This window comes from Daphnia pulicaria, chromosome 8, assembly GCF_021234035.1.
Source record: "Daphnia pulicaria isolate SC F1-1A chromosome 8, SC_F0-13Bv2, whole genome shotgun sequence".
Taxonomy (NCBI): Eukaryota; Metazoa; Arthropoda; class Branchiopoda; order Diplostraca; family Daphniidae; genus Daphnia; species Daphnia pulicaria.
Window position 1 is genome coordinate 11,284,679 of NC_060920.1, and position 10,640 is coordinate 11,295,318.

The 10,640-nt window shown below is 38.8% G+C and overlaps 5 protein-coding genes across 6 annotated transcripts; 2 read left to right on the forward strand and 3 right to left on the reverse strand.

Moving 5' to 3' along the window:
* Positions 1 to 45: 45 nt before the first annotated feature.
* On the reverse strand, positions 46 to 2,342 carry LOC124311389 (perilipin-2-like). Its single transcript, XM_046775862.1, has 8 exons — positions 2,259 to 2,342; positions 1,796 to 1,995; positions 1,531 to 1,722; positions 1,233 to 1,452; positions 993 to 1,165; positions 633 to 920; positions 451 to 561; positions 46 to 382 (listed from the first exon to the last, which is right to left on the reverse strand). The coding sequence occupies exons 2-8, from the start codon at positions 1,988 to 1,990 to the stop codon at positions 368 to 370; spliced, it is 1,194 nt and encodes a 397-aa protein (XP_046631818.1). The 5' UTR covers positions 1,991 to 1,995; positions 2,259 to 2,342; the 3' UTR covers positions 46 to 367.
* Positions 2,343 to 2,768: 426 nt separating this feature from the next.
* LOC124311259 (septin-1-like) lies at positions 2,769 to 6,394 on the reverse strand. 2 transcript variants are annotated; one of them, XM_046775680.1, is made up of 11 exons: positions 6,244 to 6,394; positions 6,041 to 6,146; positions 5,890 to 5,976; positions 5,703 to 5,826; positions 5,499 to 5,633; positions 5,323 to 5,440; positions 5,015 to 5,262; positions 4,773 to 4,944; positions 3,275 to 3,407; positions 3,123 to 3,216; positions 2,769 to 3,053 (listed from the first exon to the last, which is right to left on the reverse strand). In XM_046775680.1, exons 1-11 carry the CDS (start codon positions 6,274 to 6,276, stop codon positions 2,825 to 2,827), a joined length of 1,479 nt encoding a protein of 492 aa, XP_046631636.1. In that variant the 5' UTR covers positions 6,277 to 6,394; the 3' UTR covers positions 2,769 to 2,824. The 2 variants fall into 2 exon arrangements, with proteins under 2 accessions (XP_046631636.1, XP_046631635.1); XM_046775679.1 differs by lacking the exons at positions 2,769 to 3,053; positions 3,123 to 3,216; positions 3,275 to 3,407 and adding an exon at positions 4,258 to 4,701.
* LOC124311543 (general transcription factor IIH subunit 5-like) lies at positions 3,385 to 4,085 on the reverse strand. Its single transcript, XM_046776076.1, has 3 exons — positions 3,989 to 4,085; positions 3,596 to 3,703; positions 3,385 to 3,525 (listed from the first exon to the last, which is right to left on the reverse strand). The coding sequence occupies exons 1-3, from the start codon at positions 4,013 to 4,015 to the stop codon at positions 3,436 to 3,438; spliced, it is 225 nt and encodes a 74-aa protein (XP_046632032.1). The 5' UTR covers positions 4,016 to 4,085; the 3' UTR covers positions 3,385 to 3,435.
* Positions 6,395 to 6,557: 163 nt separating the features above from the next.
* On the forward strand, positions 6,558 to 7,851 carry LOC124311334 (alpha-ketoglutarate-dependent dioxygenase alkB homolog 4-like). The gene is made up of 5 exons (XM_046775780.1): positions 6,558 to 6,806; positions 6,871 to 6,993; positions 7,055 to 7,147; positions 7,211 to 7,416; positions 7,480 to 7,851. Exons 1-5 carry the CDS (start codon positions 6,684 to 6,686, stop codon positions 7,814 to 7,816), a joined length of 882 nt encoding a protein of 293 aa, XP_046631736.1. The 5' UTR covers positions 6,558 to 6,683; the 3' UTR covers positions 7,817 to 7,851.
* A 706-nt stretch (positions 7,852 to 8,557) lies between these two features.
* Positions 8,558 to 10,601, forward strand: LOC124311178 (tubulin alpha-1 chain-like). The gene is made up of 5 exons (XM_046775546.1): positions 8,558 to 8,715; positions 8,975 to 9,035; positions 9,098 to 9,202; positions 9,262 to 10,148; positions 10,214 to 10,601. Exons 1-5 carry the CDS (start codon positions 8,713 to 8,715, stop codon positions 10,508 to 10,510), a joined length of 1,353 nt encoding a protein of 450 aa, XP_046631502.1. The 5' UTR covers positions 8,558 to 8,712; the 3' UTR covers positions 10,511 to 10,601.
* Positions 10,602 to 10,640: the final 39 nt, after the last annotated feature.

Sequence of the window (10,640 nt, forward strand, 5' to 3'; positions counted from 1 at the left end):
TCTTGCTAGATAATGTTTTCGCATCAACAGTAAAAGAATGTCTGATTAAGTATGTATAATAGTTTATTGCATCCCCAATTGATGCTCAACCCATTGAACATGAGAACAGCTAGAAGACTACCAAAAGAAGAAAAAAAAAACATTTGAGGTAAGTAAAAAGAAAACGAGGGGAATATAAAAGTAATTAAGCTTAAAACCCAACCACCAAAATGATATTATAAACCACTCGGAACTTTTATAGAGAAAAAAGCGCAAAAAAATAAACATGCTTTAAGGATACCGCGGGGTTTGAACCAAACCAACGCATATTTGGCGCCGTGAAATGGTCTCGTCGTCGGGTAAGGAGATTCAACGTTATTGAGGATACCTACTGTGTTTTTTCCTAAATATACAAATCAACGTTTAAACACACTCGTCACAAGAAATTTATCTGGGCTAATTATGGACTACCTTAGGGGGGACTACCATATTTTTGGCCGTCTCCAGGGCGTTGAGAACGAAAGGGAATTCAGTCTGAAGAAACTTGTCAGCTTTTGCCAAGATGTTATCAGATGTCAACGTCTAGAAATAAACAAGAAATGACCCCGTTAAAGCAACAGTCGCGTTTTCAAAGATAAGAGAAAACAAATTACTCGGATGACGTTGGTAGCAAAGTCGAGTGTAACAGCCAAGGCAATGGAGAGTTGAAGGCGAAGAGCCAAGACGGGCTGGGATTCCAGAAGTCCAGTCATAGCACTGATAGTGCCACGGATGTATTCCACACATCGATTAGTGAAATAGCTAGTCAGAAAGACCACGTCATCGAACCAGTTGATTGGACCTTTCTTTTCGCCATCAACCGAACCACGATAATAATTAGCAAGTTCATGTAACTTGTCAGTTACATTTCTCTGCATCAGCTCTTGCCAATTCAATTGAACCTGTTATTAAATAATATACCAATTAATAAAACATCAAACCATAAAGACTTGAGTTAAATATTTAAAAATTACCCATCCAAGAAGATCTACAAGACCACCAACAGCAACAAGTGCGTTACGAGCTTGATCGTGAAGACTTCGCTGGGCACGGGATAAGAGACGATTCTGAATTTTGAAAGCAGCATCAAAGCTTCTGCGAATGGTCCACATAATTTGTCCGGATGGTTCGGGAGGAATTACGTGACCTGAGACATTGGCGCAGGCATTAAAATCATTTTAAATGGGAACAAAATTATTTCAGATAATGCTTACATTCATCAGAAATGTTTTCTTTAGTGATCGGCGGGATGATGTAGTCGATACATTCGTGAACAGTGGCCACGGTAAATTCCGCGGTATGGAGCGTGAGACGGGCGAGACGGTTGTTTAGCAGCTTATCCGTTGCTCCGGAAACCAAGTTGACGGCAGACGAAACACCTGTTTGTACCGGTTGCAGTTTGTCGCTGACATATGAACGAGTATTTGTCATGATCTGTAAATAATTAAACACAATTAAATTAAATACATGATTATCTTTACAATGACTGTGTAACTGCACTAAAAAAGATACCTCTTCTGGAGTCTTAGTGACAACTGGTAACGTTTCCTCTACTTTGTTGAGAGTTTTGCAGGCCAACGTATCCACAGCGTGAATAGGTTTTTCAAACGTTGTTTGAACGATCGGCAAAACACAACTAGCAGCATAGTTTATAGTATCTTCGGCGGTAGACCATGTCTTTTTGATCAGCGACGGGCTGTAATCCTGCAATTATATTATACATGTAAGAATCAAGATCACATAGATAGACACATATAATATTACTTGAAAATTTTACCTTGGCTTTGATGTATGCATCAGAAGCATAGTCAATAGCAGAGTGAATAACAGGAAGATTGGCAACTCGAGAGATGAACTCTGGGGTTTGTGGGATGTCAGAATGAACCATCTTCTTGAAGTTTGGTGCTGCTGGTGTTGGTGGTGTTTGCTTGCCCTTGCTTCTTTTCCCTTTAAGATGATATTTATGATGCATGATCACTTAAAAAATAAACATCGTAATAAATACGAATAAATAGCATAACCATACTGTTAACTTTTATGACTAATTTCTCACTTATCAACACTCCACAGTGAAACAATTTCTTATTTAATAAATTCTCAGTTATTTAACTCTAATTGCAACTCCAGAAACTAAAACAAAGTACTCTAATACAACTTATTTATACACAGCTTAATTAAACATCAATCAATTTCTATTACCTTATTGTATTAAATAAAACAAACTCACGCTAATTGTATACCGTAGACGCTGGAACTCTGGAGAGATCCACTCAAGACGACGGAACACAATGACTGAATGAAGAAACGAGATCTCGACGAATATATATACTAGAATAAATGCGCCTGATGCGACTAATGGGACGCAAGTGCAAGAGGGATGGGAAGAAAAGGAAAAACCATTCGATCTGATAAAAAGGGATCGAGTTTCTTTAGCGTTATTCAGACGTACTATCAAGGTCATTTATAGGCTTATGTATTTCGTCGCCTCGTGCGATTTTTCTAAGTATTTGTTGTGACTGTCTTTTCAACCCTCTTCCCCAACACGTGCACCGCCCCCTACCTCCTTAATAATCAAGCCTTCAGGCTTTAGCAAATGAAATTTTCTAGGACTACCGAGCTTCATGTAGTTTGTGCTGTTGCTCCATATTATAATTTGCCCAAAATCAGAAGGATTTTTATACGAGCATTTTAATACACTTTAATCATAGTTAGAGGAACGCTGATTTATTTGTTCACTTAATAAGAAAAAGTATAATCGAAAAGGGTTTATTGATGAGATGACAAGTAAGAAAGCAATGGAATATTATTAGGCGGTCCACTTCAAGCACCGAGTGTCTTGATGTGTACCTAAGCATTTGACGCTACAGTACCTAGCGCCACAAGATAAACAGGTGTAACTACAAGTAAATCCACAAACAGCACAAAAATGACGTTCAGGAAACTTAGATGGGGGAACTTGAGCTGAAACATAATTTGGGGGCTCTGGGCGATTAACCTGTTCTTCCTCCAACAGCTGTGCAAAGGATTTTCGAAACCTGTAAAAGAGGAGAAATTACTTCAATAGAATTACACTTCGTTTCAGCAATTAATATTAAACAAAATACCGTTGTTTGAAAATTTCGAAATTTTTAGATTTCCTTCTTCTTGTTTGTTTACCATCAAGAGACTCTTCAAACTTGGGGATCTTTTTGCTTAGAACTGCATAAATATCCAGAATTAATGAAAGATCTGAAAACTAGCCAACTTACAAAAATACCTAAATTGGCATGAGGGTCATCATGAAAATTATCTTGCTCAAGTGCTTCCAATGCTTTCCTTGCTCTTCTCCTACGAGCTGCCTCATCCAAAACCCTTCTGGAATTGGCATCCTTCTGACGGGCTGACTCTCTCTGAGATGAATTCATGATGATAGATAATTTACTCAATTTCTCTTTCTGCCAAAGGAAAACTGATCCTGTCCATCAAATCATCAATTCTAGACTGCAAAACTTCCAGATATTCAGGTGCCTAACAGAGAAAATGTCAAAAAGATAAAAATACAAAATATGAGAAAATAGAAGTATTTTTTAAATTTTACAATGAAAACGTGAGTTTCATCCAAATCTTGAACTATGAATTTGTTGCCTAGAGCATGTGTCTCGTCTAAATGAAGAAGCAATTGTTTCATAGCAGCATCACATTCAACCTATGGGTAATAATACAAATTCAAGTATAATTTTAACAATTAAGCACCATGTAAAGAAAAGGTAAACCATTATAAGTTGCCACCTGAGATTAATTTGTTAATTTTGAAATCTATGACTATTTACACGGGATAGACCGATCGAACATTTTGTGCTTTCTTTCTGACTAGAAATTTTTACCAGCACAGTCAATTTCACTAGCGATTGAAGTCAGTTAAAATACCATACTTCAAATATAAAGATAAAATAAATCAAGTGGCAATTATAAGTTTTACCACAATTATTACCAGAATTCCTTTAGTTACGTTTACCATCTTGCTCCATTGGTACAAGGTAACTAATCACCATTTTGGATTTTTGGCATCTTGCTTCAGCACTTCCAGCTTTTGATTCGCGTCGGTAGATGGCTCTTTGAGAAACGTTTTAAGTTGAGCGGGAAAGAAGTTTGTTGGCGCATTATATGAAAATTAAAAAGACTTCCATTCATAAAGGTTTGGCTTCACTTCTAGAAAACTAAGAAAAATAAAAATTTTTGAGGGAAAAAAGGAACCAAGAGTCTGAAAAAATTGTATATTGAAATACTGCGACCAGTACCGAGACACTAAAAAGAAAATGATTGGGTAGGATATTCGAGGCGCATCTGGGCTTAATTTGCCCTACATGGAAGAAAAATTCGAATGTACGCAAATGAGGAAAATTACTAGTGAAGTGACCAAATAATGAAGCACAGCGAATTTGTTAAATGTTGGCACTTGAATGGGATTTTATCGAGGAAACCTAAGATCTTCACATTGGAAGGTGTGAGTGCCAAGGGTGTTGAAACAGCAATAAAAGCTGAATAAACAGTCAAAACAGTAGAGAAGAATTCCTTTTGGTTTAAGTGACAACTGAAAATTGCTGTTAAAGACGACGCACAGTGCTATTGAGGTTGTTGTTGTTGCATTTGTGCTTGCATTTGAGCCAACATCTGTTGCATACGTCGTAGCTCCGCCTCTTTTTCCTGTGAGAACAATGATACAAATGGTCGAAACACTATTTCCAGTGTCTATTAATAACATAATAGTTACTAACCTGAAGTATTTTTTCTTTCTCACTAATCTGCTCCGGAGCAGCCGATGGCGCGGTGGAATTGGTTGGCCCAGCGGTTTTTCGATTCGAAGCTACACCTTTAGCAAGACGTTCTGATCGGTAGTTCTCATAGTGAACATCTTGCGTTACTTCCTGTAAATCTTGTAGCTGTTGACTGAATAATGAAAGAATTAAACGTTAGTTCAATGCAAGATTTTCGATCTTTGACGAGTCAAACAAGTTACATCAGCATCGTTCGGAGTTTAATGAAATCGCAGTGTTCAGGATTTTCAACTTCAACGACACCCCATGGATACTGCCGTCCACGGACCTTTCGGCCCTTAACTTCAATCAACGTATTGGCCCCACACACAGCAAATGGCACAGCATCTTTAAGCTGACGAACTTGCTCTTTGTAGTCTTCGTCTTCATCCGAATCGCAATCGGGAAGTGGGTAAATACGAATTCCGTTTGCCTCAATTTCTTCCATGACCTAATGATTTTTTAGTTAAACAAGTTTTTAATAAATCTAAATGGTGGGTCACAATTTTACCCTTTTCTTCAACCGAGCAATTTCTTTCTTTGTAAGCATGTCGGCTTTAGCGATTACAGGCACGATGTTGACTTTGTGATGCAGCATTTTCATAAATTGCGTATCAAGGGGTTTCAGTCTATTTTTTGAAAAGATTAGCCAATACATTCTGTGAAATCTAGTGGAATCTATCATACCCATGTCCATATGGAGAAATGAAGTAGAAACAGCAATGGACCCGGTTATCGACTATGTTACGGCGGTTTAACCCACTCTCATCGCGCAGGAAACGCTCAAATTGGTCATCAATATACTGAATTATTGATCTGAAGCTAAACAAAATTAAGACAATGTTCAATTAAATCAATAAATGGGCCTTAAAATGTGATTCTCTTCATTACCAATCTGTATTATCAATAGCATCTCCAAATCCAGGTGTATCAACCACTGTAAGGCGGAGCTTGACTCCCCTTTCTTCAATTTCCACAGTAGAAGCATCAATTTTGACTGTCTGCTTTGTGCGTTCTGTGAAAAAATTATTCTATTATGTCTGTTGAAGCATTTTCTAGCTAAATTCTAAGCACCAACCTCCAGCTGATGGAATATTTCGTTCAGGATAAAGATCAGTCAAGAATAAACTGTTGACTAGTGTTGACTTGCCAAGCCCAGTTTCTCCTAATGGATTCAAAATAAAAATCTTTAGAGTTGATGACATGAAATACAATTGCTTTGTCATTACCGACAACCATCAGAGTAAACTCAAACCCTTTTTTAACAGATTTTCTGTGAACTTGGTTAGGCAAATTAGCGAACCCTACGTATCCCGGCATTTCCGGGTTGGTAAACTGTTTCAATAAGAGAGTACATGTTTAAGTATCATTCGTGTTTCATTTAGACAATAAACAAATCGCACGAAAACATTAAGAAAAAAATAACTATTACCCCGCCAGGATTTTTAATTGACTCAGCAGACATTGTATGAAGATAATATAAACAAGAGTTTGAAGAAGATGAAAATAATCAAAAAACAGAGTGACAGTTATCAAATATCAAGTCCACGACCGAAAACCGTAGTGGCGGCGCTGCAATCTTATGGGTGTGTACGACCCAAAACGCTCTTGTTATTTCATGAATTTTGAATTTAAAAAGACAAAAAAATAAAAAAGGAAAAAAATTTGTGCCAACAATCATCTTATTAGATCGCAAGTTATTATTAGAAAAAGAAGAATGTAACATAAAATCAAACTTCAACGCTGGAAACTTCAACCAGTCAGCAGACGAATTTTTTTGTCATGTGTTCCTTAATTTTCGTTTGCGTCAAACTTTTGTTGACAGTTAAAAAAGTTCGGAAGTAAACGTTTTGCTAATAAAAACTATAAACGATGTCAGGTAAACCACGTCCTTGTGGATGCAAAGGGTACCGCTCTTGCTTGCTATGTGAAAAGGAATTTAATCTATCACCTTTTAAGGATGACTCATTTACAGCAGAGTCGCTGGAAGAAAAAGTATATTAAAATGTGCCTACTTCTTTTTAAGTTTCATTTTGATAAATCAATTCTATAATTTCAGGGGATTCAATCATACGTGTTTTGCCCAGCTTGTAATTTAGCCTGGCCAGGCTGGGACTTTGATCCAACACATCATCCAAACCATTGTGGTGAACCAATTGAGTTTCCTGGAATTTACATTCAGGTAAAATTCAGCTTCTATACATTGTTCAACAAATCTTCTAAATTTAATCTATGATTAACAGCAAGATTTTTTCAGTGAAGAAGAAATGGTTAAACTCATGAGTTCATTTGACTCTATTCCTTGGGAGTATTCTGTTAGTGGAAGACGTAAGCAGGTACATTATCTTCCTTTGCTTAATGAGCTATAGTTGAGCATATGATAATTATGATTATTTTAGAACTTTGGACCAAAAACCAATTTTAAGAAGAGAAAACTACAACTTGGTAGTTTTAAAGGAGTCCCCAGCTTTTCTCAAATATTTCATGACAGGATTGAAAGTGTTCCTCTTCTGAAGGATTATCATACTATTGAACAATGTAGTTTAGAATATGATCCAGAAAGAGGTGCCTCCATTGAGCCACACATAGATGACTGCTGGGTTTGGTAAGCAGCTAAAATAATTCATTATTGGGTGTTGGTAAAGTTTAACTTTTTTTTTCATTGTAGGGGTGAACGTATTGTGACCCTCAATTTAGCTGGCGACAGCGTTCTTACGATGACTAAATACCATGGAGGTGTTGAAAAATATAATTTACAAGATGTTGATATAGAGCTCCCTAAAACTGAAGAGATTCCTGACATCTGTGTTAGAATTCCACAACCGGCAAGGTCGTTAGTGATGATTTATGGTTCAGCCCGTTACCAGTGGCTTCATTGTGTGTTGCGCCGTGATATTAAAGAACGTCGAGTTTGTATCGCCTTAAGAGAATTTACAAAACAGTTTTTGAATCCGAACCACCTCATGGGGCAAATAGTTTTGCAAGCTGCTTCGAACTATTTTTGAAATTTGACTTATAAATACAACTGGAACAACATTTATATATTATACATGCATTTGTATCTCTTTTGTGTGACCAACTTGATGAACATATTTAAATTGACTGTTATTCATTATTCAATAGTACTAGTCAAACGTAACCCATGGCAACCAAAATTACCGGATTTCTAGCGAGAGCTCCGGATGCATTATATACTACACAGGAGTGGGGTGCGCTACATCGAGCCTTATAAGGTAAGGGCGACCCCTTCATAAAATAGCTCGACCATCACGCTATTCACGCATCACCTCACCTTTTACGGGAGGGGGACTTATTCTGACGCCCGTCTCTCCTAACCTGAACCGTCTACCGTCTACAATGAAAAAAAATATTATGAGGTTTGTAGGTCGCTGTGAAGCCGGCTGATGACTTTCTAAATGTCTTTGAAACTCGCCAAAACAGTAATCGGGTTTTGCTTATCAATAACATTATTAGAAATGCTTAAGTTGGTAGTAAAATATGCATGAAAATTTGATCTTTCAGTATCACAAGGCCTACGCCCTTTTGCAATATTTTGGCAGTAAGAATAGAGCGATCAATACATAAAACCGTTGACAAAAAAAAATCAGCTGGAAAAAAGCCGCTTTGGGGGAGAAGTTAGGGGAAAGAAGGCCTCTCATGATTGGTCAATATCTGTTGTAGACTTGTTTTATTGGTAATTCCCTTGGCTTCCACTAAGGTTTCTTGCAGTATAGCTAGTTGGCGAGCCTCGTTTCCGTTGGTATAAATGCTAGCCCCACACGAACCGAACGGCATTGTTCACTCTATAGAGGACTTCATAACTACGTCGCTCTGTGGAAGCCGAATTCTCCCAACTTTTTTAATTTGCAATTTATCGTTGATTCTCATCTAATTAAACAAAATGGTAAGTGCTTAAAAAATAAATAAGGAAATTGCATAGCTTGTCATTGTATATCAATGTATTTTTCACTTGTCATCCTGAATGTGTCAAAAGTCATGACCGTTAGAGAGCCGGCATGCCAAACAAAATGGCAGCCGGTGCCTCGCCCTAAACGGGTTGAGCCCCGTTGAGTCATTCCAACTGTCAAACTACTCCACCCTTCTATAAAAAAGTTTTCAAGTTATTTCTTGAAATCTAACTAATTTCTTTCTTAAACTTTTAGCGCGAATGTATCTCAATCCACGTCGGTCAAGCCGGAGTCCAGATTGGTAACGCCTGCTGGGGTAAGTGTTCAGTAAAATTGAAATAAAATAAAATTTTATATTTATCTATATTGTCATCTTAGAATTGTACTGCTTGGAACATGGAATCCAGCCTGATGGTCAGATGCCCTCTGACAAATCTGTTGGAGGTGGTGATGATTCTTTCAACACCTTCTTCTCTGAAACTGGTAAGCAAAATCTCAAACAGAATCTAAAAACAAAACTGACTTATTGACTTTTAAATCAGGTTCTGGTAAGCACGTCCCTCGTGCCGTCTTTGTCGACTTGGAGCCAACCGTCGTCGATGAGGTCCGCACTGGTACTTACCGCTCCTTGTTCCACCCTGAACAACTGATCACTGGAAAGGAAGATGCTGCCAACAACTACGCTCGTGGCCACTACACCATTGGCAAGGAAATCGTTGATTTGGTTCTTGACCGCGTCCGCAAGTTGTCCGATCAATGCACTGGTCTCCAAGGATTTCTCATTTTCCATTCCTTCGGCGGAGGCACTGGCTCGGGATTCACCTCCTTGTTGATGGAACGTCTCTCTGTTGACTACGGCAAAAAATCCAAGTTGGAATTCGCCATCTACCCAGCTCCCCAGGTTTCCACTGCTGTCGTTGAGCCTTACAACTCTATCTTGACTACCCATACTACCTTGGAACACTCCGACTGCGCTTTCATGGTCGACAATGAAGCCATTTATGACATCTGCCGCCGCAACTTAGATATCGAACGACCGACCTACACCAACTTGAACCGATTGATTGGTCAGATCGTTTCCTCCATCACTGCTTCTCTGCGTTTCGATGGCGCTTTGAACGTCGATTTGACTGAATTCCAGACCAATTTGGTCCCTTATCCTCGTATCCATTTCCCCCTGGTCACCTACGCCCCAGTCATTTCTGCCGAGAAAGCCTACCACGAGCAGTTGACTGTTGGAGAAATCACCAACGCTTGCTTCGAGCCGGCTAACCAGATGGTCAAATGCGATCCTCGTCATGGCAAGTACATGGCCTGCTGCATGTTGTACCGTGGTGATGTCGTCCCCAAGGATGTCAACGCTGCTATTGCCACCATCAAAACCAAGCGTACTATCCAATTCGTCGATTGGTGCCCAACTGGTTTCAAGGTAAATTATTATTATTATTTTTTAGTTACCTTGCAGATTTTATAATTTTACTTTTTGCATATTAGGTCGGTATCAACTACCAGCCCCCGACTGTTGTTCCAGGAGGTGATTTGGCCAAGGTTTCTCGCGCCGTCTGCATGTTGTCCAACACCACTGCTATCGCTGAAGCTTGGGCCCGCTTGGATCACAAATTCGATCTGATGTACGCCAAGCGCGCTTTTGTTCACTGGTACGTCGGTGAAGGTATGGAGGAAGGAGAGTTCTCTGAGGCTCGTGAAGATCTTGCAGCTCTCGAGAAGGATTACGAAGAAGTTGGCATGGACTCCGTCGAAGGCGAGGGTGAAGGAAACGACGAATATTAATTCAATGTTACCTTTCCTTTAATTGAATCCCTGGCAGTAGCATTTACTTCGCTTTGACCGATATGGATCTTCAATACATAATTGCAGCATACACTTGTTTTTTTAATTCATTAAGCGGTACTGGTAAAAT